This window comes from Dermochelys coriacea, chromosome 10 (assembly GCF_009764565.3).
Source record: "Dermochelys coriacea isolate rDerCor1 chromosome 10, rDerCor1.pri.v4, whole genome shotgun sequence".
Lineage (NCBI taxonomy): Eukaryota > Metazoa > Chordata > Testudines > Dermochelyidae > Dermochelys > Dermochelys coriacea.
In genome coordinates this window covers 48,426,824-48,446,741 of record NC_050077.1, presented here as the reverse complement: position 1 = coordinate 48,446,741, position 19,918 = coordinate 48,426,824, and the positions used below count along the sequence as shown (strand labels likewise).

The 19,918-nt window shown below is 44.9% G+C and overlaps 1 protein-coding gene across 1 annotated transcript in view; it reads left to right on the top strand.

Moving 5' to 3' along the window:
* Positions 1-7,404: 7,404 nt before the first annotated feature.
* The window catches only part of CSPG4 (chondroitin sulfate proteoglycan 4), a 76,622-nt gene continuing 64,108 nt past the window's right edge, over positions 7,405-19,918 (top strand). The window contains exon 1 of the mRNA XM_038418173.2: positions 7,405-7,590. Within this exon, the coding sequence (XP_038274101.1) occupies positions 7,503-7,590 (88 nt within the window). The 5' untranslated portion in view covers positions 7,405-7,502. The remainder of the gene's footprint in view (positions 7,591-19,918) is intronic.

The window sequence follows — 19,918 nt, the reverse complement described above, 5'->3', positions numbered from 1 at the left end:
AGGAGACACCTGGAAGGTGGCAATGCTATGCAAGATCTAGGCATGATAAAGGGAAGTAAGGGGGACATGAGGTTCCCATGAGATACAGTAGCAAAGACTGCCAGTGCAGTGTGGGGTGTATATCCTGAGGCATAGCATCACTGGCCAAGGGAGCAGTTGCCTGAGGATACCGGTGAGGCTACAGCTGATCCTTCCTCTTTTGTGGGCTTATCATATCTCCTATCTGCTCCCTCCATATAGTCTATATTTTGCTGCTGGCAATATGATCTCCCACTGCTCTGACTGAGCACGCCTTGGAACTGCAGTGGCTGAGTCCTAATCCCCTGTTGCATCAGAGTCAAGCTGCTTGTCCTTACATTCAAGGCTCTTCACATCTCTGCCTCCTATCTGTCTTCTCTCATGTCCTCCCACATCCCTGCCTATTGCCTGTGCTGCACCCAAGATGAGCAAAGGAAAATTTACCATGAATCAAAATGTCTGAGGTCTGAGGAATAGTCTCCCAAGGGGAAGTGGTAAAAAGCTTCATTGTCTGATCCGTTTGAAAACAAAAGATGAGATAAGCCACATACCTGCATTCAAACTTTCCCTTAGGTTGGGGGTATTTGGATCTGGGGCTCTTGTTTGGGTCCATCTCTGTTTAAAATGTGACTGGATAAAACTCCAGAGTATAATCATGATTCAGAAAATACAGAGCCTATTAATAACAACAACACTAGACACATCCAGACATTGGCCAGAATCTTGGTTAAACTTAGGCCTACACCTTAAAACACATCAAACAGCAAATGCAGTTTCTGTATGTCACACAGAGGAGATGTAGACTGAGTAACTGCTGCAGCCAACTAGCCCGGCTTCACCACAAGCTTTTGCTAAATTGAGAAGTAACTTTCTGTTACCTTTTTCTTCTATTTTATACATTTGTAATGGAAATACAGTAGATCGAACTAGACTATTTGATATCATATCATCAGGTATAGTATTATTATTAAATAAAGAACACTAAAAGGTGTCAATTCAGATTTAAGAAACTAGACCAGACAATTAAAGCCATTTAAAGCATTTGGTAACAGACTTCTTCAGTTTGAGGACATTTCATTGCCTTGGCAACCTGACCACAAAAGTACTGCAAATAGTTCAAATCATGCTGTCTATTTTATATATCTCAATGGGAGATATACAACTCATCTTTAATAAAGGTATATATACAATATATTCGTTTTGTATTAAAGAACCTAATACAGTCAAATGGTATGTTGAGAAGCCAATGTGAAATGTAAATCTTTAAACTTTGACAAGGTTACTGGCCTAGTGAATGGGGGAAAGCAGTAAATGTTTTATATCTTAATTTTAATAAGGCTTTTGACATAGACCCACATGACATTCTCATAAAAAAAACCTAAGGAAATATGGTCTAGATTAAATTATTATAAGGTGGGTGCACAACTGGTTGAAAGACCATACTTAAAGCGTAGTTATCAATGGTTTGCTGTCAAACTGGGATGATGTATCTAGTGGGGCTCCACAGGTATCAGTCCTGGGTGTGGTATTATTCAATAGATTAATGATTTAGATAGTGGACTGGAGAGTATGCTTGGAAACTTTGTTGATGACACCAAGCTGGGAAGGATTGCAGCAGTTTGGAGGACAGCACTAGAATTCAAAATGACCTTGACAATTTGGAGAATTGGTCAGAAATCAACAAGATGAAATTCAATAAATGCATTTCCTTCATTTAGGACAGGTCCATCAATGGCTATTAGCCAAGACGATCAGGGATGCAACCCCACACTCTGAGTGTCAAAAGCTTCTAGTGGCCAGAAGCTGGGAGTGGCCAACAGGGGATGGATCACTCAATAATTGCCCTGTACTGTTCATTCCATCTCAAGCATCTGGCATGGGCCACTGTTGGAAGACAGGATACTGGGCTAGATGGATCATTGGTCTTACCCAGTATGGCTACTCTCATGTTTTTATGTTCTTACATGGGAAGGAAAAATCAAATTCACAATTACAAAAGGGAAAATAACTGGCTATTTGGTTGTACTGCTGAAAAGGATCTGGGGGTTTTAGTGGATCACTAAATTGAATGTGAGTCAATAATGTGATACAGTTGCAAAAAGTCTAGCATCATTCTGAGGTGTATTAGCAGAAGAGTAATACTGATGACACAGGAGGAAATTGTCCCGCTCTTCTCATCACTGGTGAGGCCTCAGCTGGAGTATTGTGTCCTCACTTTAGGATGTGCACAAATAGGAGAAAGTCCAGAAGAAAGCAACAAAAATGATAAAAAGTTTAGAAAACCTGAGCTATGAGGAAAGATTAAAAAAACGGGCATGTTTAGTCTTGAGAAACAAAGACTGAGGGGGGACTTGCTAACAGTCTTCAGATATGTTAAAGGCTGATATAAAGAAGACAGTGATCAATTGTTCTCCATGTTCACTGAAGGTAGGACAAGAAGTAATGGCTTAATCTGCAGCAAGAGAGATTTAGGTTAGATATTTGGGAAAAGTTTTTAATTATATTGGTAGTTAAGCTCTGGGATAGACTTCCAAGGGAGGCTGTGGAATCCCATCCTTGGAAGTTTTTAAGAACAGGTTGGACAAACACCTCTTCAGAGATGGTCTAGGTTTACTTCGTCCTGCCTCAGCGCAGGGGGCTGAATGTGATGACCTCTCAAGGTCCATTCCAACACTACATTTCTATAATTCCATTATATGAATCAACCATAACATGATAAGATCTAAATGACTATGCAAAACCCTCTCTGCCAATCAGTTGGCAGTTGCACAGAGAGAGTTTTGCATATTAATTGATCCCACTAATCTTGTCACTGAGAATTAGGGAATAATCAAATACAGGTATGGAGGGATGTGCTGCTGTTTTATTTCAATAATTGTTATAGTCCATTGGTGATGGACCAAGAAAATGAATCAAATGACTTTATATTGCTGCATGATGAACTAATAAACAATGACAGAACCATCCAGAAGTGTAAAGAAACTTTGCATAAAGACTCTGTCCTAAGTTCAGAATGGATACTTCTGTAGGCAGATTTTTAAAAAGTGCCAGAGGAAAGAGCATGGTGTCATGCGAAGTTGACCAAGGAACACACCAGAGAGAGGCCCAAGAAAGCTCATTTGCAGGAGTAGGTGCTGACCATAGCTAAACCAGTTGACATTCAACGTATGGCCCAACATTTCTTATACAAACTGGTATGGCATAAGATGTTTTGCACAAAATATACTGGCATTTTCCCGATCAAGTTTCAAGAAGTAATAAAGGAGATGCCTCATTTTCTTGTTGGACGGTGAGAGAGGACACAGCTTGTACCTGCATAGGTCACTGCCTGACTGGCCCACATCAGCTTTGCCAAGAAGAGGAACTGGACCATGTGGCACATCAGAAAATGTATAAAACGCACCGTATTGTTCAACACGTTGCTCCCTGAAGCCAAAACATCTTGATGAGAAAGACTGTGAGAAGGATTGTCATTACCTGGCCAGCAAGAGAGCCCCCTGACTGATAACAACTAAAGTCTTGTTGCTGACAAGAACTCTATCAACCCTGTCTGATAAAATCTGATCTCGGGAGATTGCTGCGAAATCCGGAAAGAGTACAGGAATACAGTTGTCATAATGCCTTGAGCAAATCACCTCAAGGAACTCAATAGATCAAGAAACCAGCCATTGCAACTGTGGAGCTGAGCTGGAGAACCCACCATTATGCCAGTGTGATGGGTTTGGTCACAGAGACCCTCTTGGAACTGTTACCTGATGTGCTAAAATTATCTCTGAGCTCATTTTCCCTGATGCCTTGGGACTCCAGAACCCTGCCTTGTTGAGCCAAACATGCTAGCCTGCTGCAACACAGACCCAGGTTTGAATCATGCCCCCAAAGCTGCAGGCTTTAACTGAAAACCACTCAGCAGGTTACCTATCTCCAGCACACAGACACGCAGCTCCCAATGAGATCCAAACCCCACATAAATCCGTTTTACTCTGTATAAAGCTTATACAGGGTAAACTCATAAATTGTCCACCCTCTATAACACTGATAGAGAGATATGCACAGCTGTTTGCTCCCCCAGGTATTAATCACTTACTCTGGATTAATTAATAAACAAAAGTGATTTTATTAAGTATAAAAAATAGGATTCAGAGTAGCAGCCGTGTTAGTCTGTATTCGCAAAAAGAAAAGGAGTACTTGTGGCACCTTAGAGACTAACAAATTTATTAGAGCATAAGCTTTCGTGAGCTACAGCTCACTTCATCGGATGCATTTTTTTTTAAAAAATAGGATGTAAGTGGTTTCAAGAAATAACAAACTGAACAAAGTAAGTTATCAAGCAAAATAAAACAAAACCCACAAGTCTAAGCCTAATACATTTAAGAAACTGAATACAGGTAAATCTCACCCTCAGAGATGTTCCAATAAGCTTCTTTCGCAGACTAGACTCCTTCTTAGTCTGGACCCAATCCTTTCCTCTGGTGCAGTTCTTGTTAGTTCCAGCTCACTAGGGGATTTCTCATGACTGGCCTCCCTTTGTTATGTTCCATCCCCTTTCATAGCTTTGGTACGAGGTGGGAATCTTTGTCTCTCTTTGGGTTCCCACCTCTCCTTCTAAATGAAAAAGGACCAGGTTTAAGATGGATTCCAGTACCAGGTGACATGGTCACATGTCCTGTGAGACCCCAAGCCTCCATTCTTTCCAGCCTGACTCACACGAACACAGGAAGGCTTACAAGTAAACAGAGCCACTTACAACCAATTGTCCTGGTTAATGGGAGCCATCAAGATTCCCAGCCACCATTAATGGCCCACACGTTGCATAATTACTATAGGACTTTAGAGTAATACTTCATATTTCTAGCTTCAGATACAAGAACGATACATTCATACAAATAGGATGAACACATTCAGTAGATTATAAGCGTTGTAATGATACCTTACAACAGACCTTTTGCATAAAGCATATTCCAGTTACATTATATTTACACTCATAAGCATATTTCCATAAACATATGGAGTGCAACATCACAGCCAGTTCCAACTGATAAGCAGCAACATGACTTTTATCCATGCATTTTTTTTACCCAAATGACAACTTGGTTATGTTAACCTAACTGCTTCTCAGAAACTACACACCTGAGTTAAAACCCTCAGAATGACTCACATGTATGTTGTGTGCTTATATTTCACTAGAAATTTAATCTTAGTTGTCTAGAAGTTATGCTAAATCAATAGGTAATTGAAAGAATTGAAGTGGGAGAAACTCATTACCAAAGCCTGATACCATTCTTTGGTCAAGAGAACTGATGACAGCTTCTTAGAAAAAAAGAGGAAGAAGCTTTGAACTGACTTGTCAGCTACCAATTTTACCACTACCTGAATCTTTGCTTAAAGTGGCATGAGAGTTTACAGCACTGGTGAAATTTGAGAGACATTAGAAATGCTTCAAAATTATCATCTATCTATTGTATTTTGGGTTTAGAGTGTGATAGTCTTGCATGTATAAGTAGCAACATTTGCCTATTGGTATCACCTGGGCAAGGTCATACTAAAGGTCACATCAACTGAATTGACTTTCTTTGTTAATTAACTTGTCTCAGTTTCTAAATCCTACTGTAGAATTGTTTCGGCTAAACTGACATAATAGTCCCTTAATTCCATTCACAGATAAATTTGACTGGAAATAAGGATTTATATTTAAGGATCCATAGTACCATGTTGATACCAAAATCACCTGCCAGACTAGCATAGAACTAGGATAAAATTTTGTCTTTGTAACAAGATTGTGATTAGACCTTGACTTAATTGAACTGATTTATTATCTCTTAAAAATTATAACATCCCATGGTGAGTTTAATTATTTTTTTAATATTGCGAACACTATCATCTAACCAACTTTATTTTGCTTTCTGTAATTGCTTGTTTGCTATTTTGACTAATAAAACTGATAAATGTATAATAATTCTCCAGGCTGTCCTTTAGCTAAGGAACACAGGTCCAAAGGACAGTGAGAAACACACAACTCGTTAAATTATTTAAAACAATATGCGTTTTATAACCTATCTTTCTCAGAGGGGTCATGACATAGAGAACAATCCTGCCATGGAAACCAAAGAATAGATTGGATGATCTAATAAGTCCTATCCACCGTCAATTTCTATTGCTGGGCTATCAGAACCTGAAGTGAAGCCAAGACACTGGGATCCACTGTCTGAGCTCTGAATAAGGCACACACTGCTTCCAGCAAAGGAGAAACAAATATTTTTTACAAAAGCGTCTCATTCTTTCATCCCTCCCACCCCCACACATGCAAGCAGCAAGGAGCACGGTGTCCCAGGTCACCATGTGCGGGGCCATCTCCTCAGCGTTAGAGGGGGAAGGAGATTCAGTGAGGTGATGGGACACAGCTCCTCAGTGCTTTATTTGTCAGATAAATAAAGTCTTCCATCTCCAAGGGCTGTGGATGGCCACACCCCCATCTCCATTATCCAAAGTTCCCTTCTAGCCTAGTGGAGCTTCACTGGCAAAAGCCATTTTGTTTGCAATCCCACAGTTCCTTGCAGCCCCACCCAGACTGTAGAAATCTCACCCAGATTGGTTGGGATTGAAGCCTGATGGCTGCTAGGAATTGCGGCGAACTCTTCTCCTAACAGCAGCTAGGCCAGTCAGCCAAGATACCGCAGAACTGGGCAGATACAGGCCAAGAAACAGAATGCTCTGTGAGGCCTCCATTTATACACGATTTTTAATTGGGCCATCAGCCTACAAGACCAGGTGGAGCCTTTGTGAACTGGGTAGTCCTCTAGTCATGCTGAAGAAACCCCTCACAGAAGGTTTTGCTTTTAGGACCCTCCAGGCCTCAGATAGCTTTTCTGGCCAAGCTGGGAGTTGGCACATGGATACTGCCTTTGGGCCTCTTCTTATTTATCCATATATGAATTTTAGATGCATATTCCAGCTCCCAGTATTAGCCTCCATACATAGGCCTGCTCCTGGGAGATTCAGACTCTCAGTAGCTGCCAATGCCAGTGCTGCCAGACAATATAGCTCCCACCAGCTCTGAGAAAGGCTACCCGAGGCTTACGGCAACACCCTACTCCTCTCTCAGCTGACACCAGCAACCACATGGCGGTGAGACATCATCCTCACGAGCCTCAGGCCTGGGCAGTCCAAAACAGCCATGGAGAGAAAGGGAATCCTCCCAGAGTGAGGAACAAGGAACCATTCAGAGCATGGGGGAGAGGCAGCCGTGAGGCACTAGCCCTTTAAGGGGAACCTATTTGTAATCTGAGAGGGGCCTGTTTTAACCCAGTCTGATTTGTGACTGGTGGGGAAAATCCAATGGTCCCTCCCTCAGCAGCAGTTTATTAAATATAGTAGTGGCAGAGCCCTCAATTGAAAACAGATAGGCTCTGTCCGTGGCTGTGCCTCCTGCTCCTTCCCTCTCTCTCTGCGCGAGGAATGCTAACGGCTTGTCCACTCTAGGTTACATCATGGGGTCCAGCGATCTTCCCACAGCACTGCTGCTGCTCCAGCTCACTCTGCAGATGCAGCCCCTCCATGCAGGACCAGAGTCTGGAGGTAAGTTCCCTCATGCGAAGTCACTTGCTGCTGGTTAGAGCCTGGCTTTTTGGGAGATGACGGGGAAAACATGGTCAATGCCAGGGAGAGGCATGGGGAACAGAGCAGAGAAAAATCAATGGGGAGAGGTGAGAGAGAGTGGACTGGAGAAAGATTAGCCCTCAAACCCTGACTGCTCAATGCTGGGACTGCAGCTGCAGGGAGAAAAAGAAGGGAATGAACTCGAGAGGGATTTGTCTCAAAGCCCAGACAGTCCAAATACTGGGACAGCAGCTGCAGGGAGCAAATAAGGGGACTGGTTTCAGGGCCAGCTCTCTGCATCCCAGCCCAAGAGCATCAGGGGGATTGAAGTACAGATTTCAAGACAATTAACCGTCAGTCTCAGACAACCCAGCACTGGGGTTAGGGACTCAGTAGGGTCCATTGCAGAGTGATGAGATCTCAGCCCCATGCTGCATGTGCCTAGGATCAAGGAGACAAGCTGCTAGTTTTAAAACAGGGTTTTCCTATGAGGCAGGTCATGCTGTAAGCTCCCTTCTGTACAGAAATGTGATTCCATCAAGTGTTCAGTAGGGTAGTGGTTCTCAACCAGGAGTACATGTATCTCTGGGGGTACGCAGAAGTCTTCCGGGGGTACACCAACTCATCTAGATATTTGCCTAGTTTTACAACAGGCTACATAAAAAGTACTAGCAAAGTCAGTACAAACTAAAATGTCATACAGACAATGACTTGTTTCTACTGCTGTATATACTAAACGAAATGTAAGTACATTATTTATATTCCAATTGATTTATTTTATAATTATATGGTAAAATGAGTAGGAAGCAAATTTTCAGTAATAGTGTGCTGTGACACTTTTGTATTTTTATGTCTGATTTTGTAAGCAAGTGGTTTTTAAGTGAGGTGAAACTTGGGGGTATGCAAGACAAACCAGACTCCTGAAAGGGATACATTAGTCTGGAAAGATTGAGAGCCACTGCAGTAGGGACCAGGAGGATCTTCATCATGCTGTTCTATGAAGGAGCCAGCTTTTAGTAAGCAGGCTGTGTTAGCTGTGCTGGTATCAATCCCATGTGTACCTGACCTTCACCACTTGAATTGGTAGTTTTGTCTTGGGAGTGGCTGAGCTGGGCTCAGTTTACTTTTCCCATTGCTGTTAGCAGGGCGATGCTGGAACTCCGGAAGGATGGGGGAATGAATGGGGAGAAATCAAAGTGAATGCTGTCCCTGCTCTGTGATTTTGTGGTATTGGCGCTATGCCGCAGGGATGGAGCATTTGTGCAGCCAATATATCTCCCTAAAGAGGGCAAAGCCTGGGAGCAACAGACCCAGCCCTCTGTCCATGTGTGGGCTTTGAATTAGAACTGTAATGCTGTGCAGAGTCAAGTTTTCAACCCTCTCTTATCCAAAGTACAGTGGGTGGCTTACTATCATCAGTAACAGATGGAGGACATGCTGCTTGTGCACTTGTGTTTCACCTCCTGGACTCCACCTTGTCTGGCCTGCGGTCTTCATCTTTCTCCCTAATAGGTGCTCAGATACCATGGTGATGGGCACCAGTACACAACCCTAGGAAAATAGATGGTTTATAGCTACGCTGCAGGCATTTATATACACACTGTGTGGTTTTCTCCAGCTGAATATTCAGGTGCAAACTTCAGCCTCCAGAGAAATCAGCAGCCCAGCTGTCACGGGTAATTCAATATCTTCTCTCCCTTACAGAGCGATGTGTGAGGTTGAGGTGCATTAGTAGGAGCAGGAAAATGGAAAGGTGCCACCACATCAGATGTGCTCTGTGCAGTAGGAGGCACATCATGTAACAGCACAGAGTGAGGGCTTGATCTCTGTCCCAGCTAGGAGGGGACGCCACAGGGCCTGGAACAGATACACACACATGGAATGAACCAGTCTCTGTTCAGCCAGTGAGGGTTACTACTGGGCACAGGAGAGGCAGGAATGCAAAGCATTGATTTATTCTTAGTTTCCCTCATGAACTGGCCAAGTTTTACCACACAGCACTTGGCAGATCTTTGAGCTGTGGGTGCTCCCTGCTCCAGCATCCCGCGACTGAAATTCCACTGTCCTTCTCTTTGTCTTTTCTCCTTCAGCTGTATCGCTCACATCTGCCAGGACAGTCATAAATCTGGAAAATAGGCTCCTCATCCAGTTCAGACTAAAGGTGATACTGACATGCCGGCCTCATCCATTGCTGGCCTGGCCATGCAGTTACTCCTCCTCCAGAAATACAGCCCTTGTTGAACATCTCCAGCCCCATCTCTTCTGATTCCACCACAGCCGTGCCCTGCCTTCCTGCTTCCCACTCCATGCAAAAGGGGGACATGCTTAGGGATGCTTTCATCACCTAATCTCCTTGGGGTTGGCCACACTAGTCACAAGGCATTGTTTCTCTCCCTAATTGGATAACTGAACTTTTACCCAGAAGAGTCCTGAATAACCCATATTCCACTCAGTAGTGCTAGCTGATATACATAAGGATTCTGGGCCACATTGGCCAGGTTTGTGGCATCACCTATTTTATAGCCACTGGTCTGGGTGCAATCAGTTAGCAGTGCCTCCAACTCTCATGGGGACATATAGGCCATGGATGCCTGCCCCTGAGGACAATTCCAATACCCTTGATAGTGCTCTGTGCCATCACAGACCCAGGCAGGAGACAAGCAATGAGAAGTCAAAGCACGAGGCAGTGAGGGGGGGGATGATGCTTATAATGGAAAGGGATAAAAAGAGGTAGTCTTTTATAAAGCAAACAAAAAATTAACCATTTCTCTGATTAGCAACTATCCCATGCCTCACTGGCCACTCGTATCAGATCCCTGAGGGCTCTGACCAGGACCTGAATAGTCTTGCCAGAACAGTTCTGAGAGCTCTGCTCTGGGCCCAGCACTGGCAGACAGGTGTGAGAGAAAGATGCAGGCAATGGACAAGGAAGAGCCTTAGACAGCTGCTGGGATCCGGCAAGCTGAGTGCTCCTTATAAACTTGTGGCCCAGCTCAGTGATCCTCTGCTGAAGCCTGGGTGTATGAGACCTGGACAAAACCAATCCTGCCCCCAGGCTGTCCTGGGTCTCCAAACTCACTGACAAACTAGGCAATGGCTGCAGGAGCATCTTCTGGGGCACTCCACAAAAGCAGCCACAGCACTAACTGGGGTCAGCTGAGCTGCTCAGCTGAGGTATCTCAGGAACAAGCTCTGATGGCAACCAGTCCACTGAACCAGTGCTCTTGGTCTAAGAAGCAACTCCTTCGGTCTTTCAGCATGCATAGGCACAGCTTCCACAGCCAGGGCTAGGGGGCCCAGGTTCAAAGCCTAGCAGGCAATGCGTGCTCTGGAGCCCATTGCAGACTTTGCCTTCTCTTCTCTCCCCTCCCAAGGGACAGAGAGCAGCGACTGGAGCTGCTTAGAGCAATGGTTTTCAAACTGCGGGTCGTGATCCAATACTGGGTTGTGGAATGTAAGGCACTGGGTCATGGCAGCTCTGGTCAACACCGCCGACCAGGCCATTAAAAGTCCCATTGGTGGTGCTGCCTGGCTAAGGCAGGCTAGTCCCTACCTGTTCTGATACTGCGCTGCACCCAGGAAGTGGCCAGCAGCAGGTCCGGCTCCTAGGTCAGGGGGCCACAGGGCTTTGTGCGCTGCCCCTGCCCTGAGCACCAACTCCACATTCCCATTGGCTGGTTCCCAGCCAATGGGAGCTGGGGGAGAGCAGTGCCTCCAGGTGAGAGCCACACAGCACCACTTGTGTGCCTCTGCCTAGGAGCTGGACCTGCTGCTCGGCGCTTCCGGGGCGCAGCGCGGTCCGTGGTGCCAGGACAGGCAGGAAGCCTGCCTTAGCACTCCCACTGAGCCGCTGACCGGGAGCCGCCTGAGGTAAGCCTGTGCCGCAACCCTGTGCCCCAATCCCCTGCCCCAGCCCTGAGGCCCCCTCAAACCCAGAGCCCCCTCCTACACCCCAAACCCCTCATCCCCAGCCCCACCCCAGAGCCTGCACCCCCAGCCCAGAGCCCTGACCCCCTCCCGCACCCCAACCCCCTGCCCCAGCCCAGAGCCCCCCCCACACCCTGAACCCCTCATTCCCAGCCTGACCCTTCAGCTCTCACCTCCACACCCCAACCCTCTGCCCCAGCCCTGAGCCCCTCCCTCACCCAAAACCCCTCATCCCCAGCTCTGTTGGGTCACAGACATCAAACATTTTCTTCAACTGGGTCACCAGAAAAAAAGTTTGAAAATCACTGCCTTAGAAAGTAAGGGGGAGGAGGTGCAGAGGGCTCCCGCTCCCTCTGCCTCTCCCATTTCCCGCCAAAATTTGTTAACTCTCCCGTCACTCTTCCTGTCAGCATATTTGCCTCCGAAAAGGGAGGAGAGGGGTAGCAACAGGCTGCAAGAGCAAATATTTCCACTTTGAGGGAACACTTTGTCCTAGTGCAGACAGCCTCACTCCTTGGTCAAGCTCTGCCTGTGCAATGGCTCTCCCCAGGACCAGGATGCGCTCCAAGGGCGGCAGTGAATCATGAGTTTCCAGTGTGAATGCTCACACTCTGGGATTTACAAGCCTTTTTCTGGCTGCTCAGTGGCTGTTTGAACACTCAGAGTAATGAACTGCATGAGCTCATGGGTCAGGGCAAGCCAAACTTGGCACTTTCATTCTTAAAGCCATCCATGGCTCAGGTGTTTTATTCAATCAGCTCTTCTTCTTACTGGCTTTCCAATGACTGCCAGCTCTCCCAGCTGGTCCAATCGTTCCTCCTTCAGCCTTTCTTTAAACCTGATCCACTCCTTCAGTGGCCCCCTCTGCCACTGAACCCAGGCAATTCCTCCTCTTCCTTATTTGACAGGGTTTCATATCTCCATCCCAGCTTCAAAGTTTGACTTATACTCCTTCATCAGCTGGTCCACAAAACTTCAACCACTTTGTCTTCTCTAGAACTGGTTAGAAAAAGATACGTATTTTCCTGTAGGAAAATAAATTGCAAGAAATGAACTTTTTTCTTTTTTTCCCCAAAAAATTTACTGGAATTTTTTTTGACAATTTTTTGTACTCAATTTTCAAAAACCCCCAAAGTTTTAATGTTTAGTTGAAAAACTGGGAAATTTTGAAAGAAATGAATTTTTTCCTCAAAAACTTTTGTTTAGAAAACAGGCCGTTTTTTGTCTAAAAACCTTTTGGAATGAAAAATTGCCACCAGCTCTAGTTTTCTGCTTCACAGCTGTTTTCTTCACCTGAACCTTCCTGATTCAGATTCAAAGGCAACCATGACCTTGACCCATCGTGGATCGGTGTCCTGTTCATTGCAAAATTCCTTGGCACCCAGAGTATCCAAGATGGTTCTTTCCACAGGCCAATGTGCTTCCAGGAGGTGCAAGGATCCATAACTGTCTGCTGCACACTATCTTCTTCACTCTCCAAAATATTGTAGTGGCTGGCAACCTAAGTGGAAAAATTCTCTCTTTTCTGCTTCATTATTGGGTAAAGTGATCACCTTCCTTCTAATTCTTTTATTCACTGGACAAAGAGCTAACCAGGAAGAGACACTGCTTATCTCTTTGTCCAAGATGGCTCCAGTGTTCTTTCTGGCACTCACTTTAGATGTTTCATAATGCAACACTCTTATTGTTTCCAAAATTTACAGTATCACCATACCAGGGATGGTTAGTCAATGGTTTCTCACTTCTTCTGCCAAGTGGTGCCAGCTTCAATCTTCCTAGGAGCCTTCCTTATGCATTCACCCCAGCTTGTCCCTTCACTAGGATAGAATGGGTGTGAGGAGAAGCTGACTGAGACGGGAAGACTTGAGGGTGCTGGGGTTGGGAGAATGCAGTTTATTACTTAGTTGACTATTCTTGGGCATTTTCCAGCAGTCAATGGGAGGCTGTAGCATGGTGGTGAAGAAAGAGAGGAGTAGACTGAATTCTTCAACACACACAAAGTACCAGATCTCCAACTGGGCGTATGATCATCAATGGAACTGTGCAGATGCCATTCCAGTCCCAGGGCCCAGCCCTTGGGACCAGCTGAGCTCTATCTGGTGCAGGTCCTAAGGGCAGTGAACAAAAGTGGCTTTACCACACTTTTCTGGCTCACTGGTGCTAGGGCCATTTCAGCTCCCAACCAAATCAGGTCAGCCTCAAGGCTGCTCAACTGACAGCCAATTGCCAACAGCTGAAGGGACCATTCCAGGACTTGGGACACATCAGAGCACAAGGGCAATTCTGGCCACACCCATTTCCCCAGCCATGTCCGTTACATGTCCGTTACACTGGGGGCTGCAACGAGGGGTAGTATAGAGCCAGCTATGCCAGCTCTATACCGCTGGGGTTTCCTGCATGCTGGGGATAAACCAATCTTACATCAGGGCTGCCATCACAAGGGGGAGTCGGAGGCAAACATCTGGCCTCAAGCCTCAGAATCAAATACTGGTTGGTTCATCCCCCCCATAAGCCAGCCCTCCCCATCTCTGCACATATATAGTTTCATGCCCCTAGCATGCATGCTTTGGACCAGCATCAGGTGGGTTAAGTAGGGCCCATATTTAGATGGTAGAGGAATGGCCCATGTTTAGACTAGCAAGGAGACTCTGCTCAGGACCCTGGGCATTCTGCCCATTTCCAAATGGAAATGGGCATTCCACATACCAAAAAAAACAACAACTTGAAAACCTTTGCTCTTAACATAGAACTGTGAAGCTTTAGTAAACTGATTTTTCAGTGGAAGGAGTGCCTCTGCTCTCTGCCAGCTTTTGTCAAGGCCAAACATATGCTAAATTTCCCTTTCTCCCATTATCTTCTAGCTGAGCATTTTTAATAAGCACAAACGGGGGGGGGGGGTTAAAACCTTGATAATGAAATGGCCTTCCGTAGGACTGCTCTAAAGACTATTCAAAGTACGTTTCCAGGAGGGCGTGTTGGTGGGGCAGCTGGGGTGGGGCAGTAATGAACAACAGAAATACCCAGTTAAAATGCCTCCACTGTACCCCCCACCTCCCAAGCCAGGTCATATATTTTTCTTCAATTTATGGAGATTTAGGGCTTGACTTTTCAGAAGGGCATATGCCCAATGGAGAAGCGCCATCCTTGATTGTGTGGGCACAAGGCAATTTGCATACAGATGTGCACTGGGGTGATTGTACATCCCAGCTGGGAGCATGTAAATGTGCACACCCATTTTGTACATGCACATCTGGAATTTCGCCCCATGATTTTAAAGTTATTGTGCACTATTCCACCCTCAGCGATACCCCACATCCCTACTGAGTTCATCAGGATTGACAGGGTGTAACTGAGAGCGGACTTTGAACCAGACTGTCTCCAAAGGAGATGACTTTATTTAATCAAGGAGTAGCACCCAGTCATTAAGCAAAAAGTTTCTTTGTTTCTCTTGTAATGCCAGGAAGGTCCAAAGTAGCTTTAATGTTGCCAGTGAAGACATGCCCTTAGACTTGATGTTCAGTTCTTCAGCAAAAATGAAACCACAGACAAATAAATTATCAGTAACAAAATAAATCAATTATTTTTAAAGCATTCTCTAAATGCTACTCAGGGCCAGGGCCAGGGCCAGGGCAGGTCCTCAGCTGGTGTAAATCAGTAAAACTCCACTGATGTTAATGGAGCCATCCTGATTTATTCTGGATGAGGATCTAGTCCAAGTCAGCTCCAGTAAAGAACAAGAGGTTAAATCTGAAGGGGAACATTGTAAGAATCAGTTTTCAGAGTAGCAGCCGTGTTAGTCTGTATTCGCAAAAAGAAAAGGAGTACTTGTGGCACCTTAGAGACTAACAAATTTATCTGAGCATAAGCTTTCGTGAGCTACAGCTCACTTCATCGGATGCATGTGATGAAGTGAGCTGTAGCTCACGAAAGCTTATGCTCAAATAAATTTGTTAATCTCTAAGGTGCCACAAGTACTCCTTTTCTTTTTGTAAGAATCAGTGCAGCTCTCTACCTGGATGGTAAGTTCTCTAAAGTTCAGGGGTGATTGGATGCCCGACTCTGATTTTGGCATATCTCTAGTAAGCAATGGAACACAACAGCCATGAGAAGTTATGGAGAGACCTCCCTCAAGCGGACATAGTCAAGAGGCTGGACTTGACACCTGTCTCTCAGAGGAGGTTCTGAAAAATTACATGAATGCAGGCTCCAATTCAACCATCATGCACCTAACTCTGAGAACATGAGTACTCCAATGAGCTTCAGTACGACTGCTTGGGTCATTGTTTAAAGTTAAGCACATGCTTAAGTGCTTTGCTGGATCTGGGCCTAAATGACTCCCTGGAAGTCCCTTCCAAGCCAATTGGTTCTGCAGGAGTGGCCAATCTCCTTGCAGGTAGACAATTACCCTGCCAATTTCCTCTTGCTTACATCAGTGCCCTTCCTATACCGGGTGGGACAGCCACGCCACCTGGCCTTTGTCATGGAGAAGTTACTACTGTGTTTTACTACTTCTCTAGCAGATCAGCTAAACATGCAGGCCAATGCAGCTAGCCTGACCTCCTCTTTTAACAGGACTTGAGACCTATGAAGATTGCCTAGACGTTCCTCATTCAGAAGTCAAAGGGAGGTTGGGTCTACGGGTAGCAATAAAGGTTGGACTATGGGTAGCAATAAAGTGTTACAGTTTGGAGATTCTTCTGTGCTACATTGAGAAATCTAATTTTTTTTTTTTTTTTTTTTTTTTGCAAATGCACCACATATGTTGAGGTCAAAGTTCTAAGCAGCTGGAAAAGTTTCCAACTGATGAGAAAGAGCAGAAAAAAACTGTAAGAGAGAGAAGGAACAGAATGCAAGTCACTATCGTGGGAACTATGTAGGAACATGTTCTTCTCACTCTTATATTTAGCAGTGGCAAGCTTCAGGCAAATTCACAATAAGCGCATTCCTAAACAGGGGCAGCACAGGGCAAGCTGTGGATTACAGTCACTAACGTCAGGTTTAAAGTGTATGGTGATACAATTTCATAGGCACAGACAACCTTAGCCTAGAGTCTAAATTAAGTCTGATGTATTGTCTGGCTGAAAACAGAGACCATTCACAACAGGCAGAGAGAAATTCAGTCCGTGTTTTCTGCTCTCATGGCTGTTCCCAGAGTCCATTCCAGGTGGCCACAGAAATCCAGTTAGGACTCTTCTCCTTAGAAACTAGATTCCCTAAACTGAGTCTAGTCTTAGTGCAGCTGCAGGCTTCATTAACCTACATTTTTCCCCTAGGACACTCGTAGGAAAATCATTGGTTCATATTTTCATACCTAGCTGACCTGAATTCTGGGTTTGGCCCAATATGTCATGCAAGTGCCAGTTTCATATACATAATTAACCTCAGAATCAAGAGATGCCAATCAAGAGAAATATTTTTGTAGTCTCTCTGCTGCACGCAGCTCTTAGCAGGAGCCAACATAAATGACCCTGATTTCAGTGATATCTATATCACCAAATCGGTTTCCGGGGCTTGGGGGGTGGGCCCAGCAAAGTTACTGTAGTAAGGGATTCCTCAATCCCAAAGTAGTCTTTTCTGGGACAGCTGCACCTTTATAAAATGACTCCGAAATAATGTGATTATGTTGAATCTTCACACCATGAAGCAACAGCATCACAGCTTGATGCAATGGCATATTGCATCACTGCAAAGCCATGCTGCAGCAGTGCAATGTTCATGACACATCATGCCTAAAATAAATTCAGAACTCTGTAGTCAGTCTGCAAGCCAAACACCCAGGATGCAGCTTAAATGGAAACACTTCCACAGATCTTGGGCCGACATTGAGGTTAGGTGGCAGATCAACGGCGCATGTGCGCACACACACACACACACACACACACATACACACCGCCCCAATTTCACAAGTATAGCAGGTATTTGAAACTGCCCTGGTCTCTGTGGAAGGGCTTAGCTGCAGTTGCAGGTCAACTGTGGAAACTGAATGTTCATCAAAATAACCTAGTGATATTTTAATGTTTGATCATGTTGTTTGTCAGGTTGAATTTGGCTTTATAATTAGGTTTTATTAATAAAATGTAACAGAAAAACTAAGCCCAACAGAAATGTTTCTAGGATTTTTTTTAACTGAAAAGGTGGAAACAGTTCCCATCCCATCTCCAGAAGAATTTGCCTGCAGTGTTTTCAAATAAGACTTGCAGCCTTTTTGCTAATGCATACTAACTGGGAAATGAAATGGAGTAGAAACTGATTTTAAATCAGAGTGAAATTAACTAGTTTATTTTGATGCCCAAGATGTTCAGCAGTTAACCATGTAACTGCCAACATGTGCACCTGCAGTGAACTGTGGGCACAAAAAAATGCAAGCACAATATTTGCAGGTGCTGATGCTTTTTTGGAGTGTTTGTGTGTCTGTGAGAGTTGGGTGAGTATTTCTTGTGAACATGTATGTGGTGAGCATACCTCCATGTGTTTTAGCGTACTTGTCTGGGGTGTGTCTATTAAAGGTAGTATGAAGCTACAAAATTCAGATCCAAATTTCAGACACTTCAAAGTTCAGGAAGCTTGGTTTGTTCTATTGTAAAGATAAGGGTTATTTGCAAAATTTAATGCTGGGTTAGAATGACGCTTAAATCTGCCAAACTGATCTGGAGGTTCCATGCAAATAGACTCTCTCACTGTGTTCCTGCAATTCTGCTTCTGGTCCTAGCTTTTCCAAACCTAACAGAAGTGGTGGGTGCAGGGTTGGTTCAAGTTTGGGGGGAAGGTTTGGGTGAGATCGGTTTTTATCTGAATCAGCTTTCGTGTCACAAGTTCAAATTGCACATAATCACCACGTTTGGATTCTGGGACGTGAAGAGCCAGTGAAAGATACCCAGCCACATGAAACAGCCCTGGGACAGGTGCTAAGCAAGAGAAATGGAAAAACAGGGTGAATGCTGAGACTGGACAGGCGTGCAGAGGCTGGATGCTAGAGTTACAGGAGGTGATTGGTGGAAAGTTGGCTGCAGAGGCTAACAGAAGCCGATGCTAAGATACCTCTGGGAGAAGCGGGTTTAACCAGTCTCCCTGCTCCTATCCCAAGCATACAACTCTCTGCACTAGTCTCGGATAGAAAGTGGATTTCCCAACTCACTATATTTCCTTGGGAGAACAGCACTTTTCACCTGCACCTTAAATTCTCCTCCCAGTTGATGGAGGGACATAATTCTGGCCCCACCCAAGACTCAACAGAGTGAAAAAATTCAGATTTTCCATCCCTGTCTCTCTTGAGATGCACACGTCTTGTGTTGCAATCCTGCTGGGCTCCATGCAATACCACTGGGTATTGTGCTGTCTTGCGTGGCAGCCCTTTGCTGCTCAACAGACAGTAGCAGCCAGACAGACAGATAGCCTCTCGAGGTTTGCCAAAAATATCACTTGGCAGGAAAAGCAGGGGTTTGCACAGCCTCCGGACGGGCACCTGACTGGCCTGGGGAGGGGTCCAACCACATCCCTTCAGCTGAACAAGGAAGAAAGTAACATGTGTATAATGTAGCTCAAAAGCCACAGCATGATGCCATGACTCACCCAGTTTAAAAGGGAGCTTTTATTGGTAATGAGTCAGTTATAAATTTGAGTGGAGATCTTTTTTTTCCCTTTTGCTCCAATGTTTTTTATTTGCGGACTGGGGCGGAGGGCATGGGGAGGGATAAAGTTCTTTTCAGGGAACAGAGGGGTGGTAACTCATCAGCACACACAGAAACACCTCTCAGCTGCTCTTAAGTTTGTGATTAGTTACAGAAGAAATGTGTTTTTAATTGCTAATTCTGTGCTGCCTGAATCATAGTCTCCCAGATGCTTGAGGTAGTGGGGCTGTCCAGGCTATCTGGAACTTCCGATTTTTCCTGTCTTTAAGAAGAAGGATGGTCTTAGTTAAGACACTGGACTGGCTGTTAGAGAGATTTACTGACTCCGTGGGTGACTCTGGACAAGTAACTTAACCAGTGGGAGTTAACTGCCTAAATACTTGTGGGGATCTGGGCCTCCCAGTCTAATCTCCACTGCTATGTGCTTTATCCACACAGAAAAGCTGTTTTGGTAACTCATGGTGTGAATTCAGGCACTATAGTTATTCAGGTATGACCCGCCCACATGGACACTCTGATTCCAGTTACAATAGGGCCTTTTTCAGTTTTGCATATATCAATTGGGAAGGGTGTTATGCTGTCCCCAAGAACAAGCCCTGTTATACCAGCATAAGACCTGCTCTACACAGTTTTGGTACCATTATAACTATTTTGATTTGGGGGGTGATTTTTTTTTACCAGTACAGTTATACCAGTACAACTAATAAAGTGGATGCAAATATACTAGTATAAGGTCCCATATCCTGCGATAG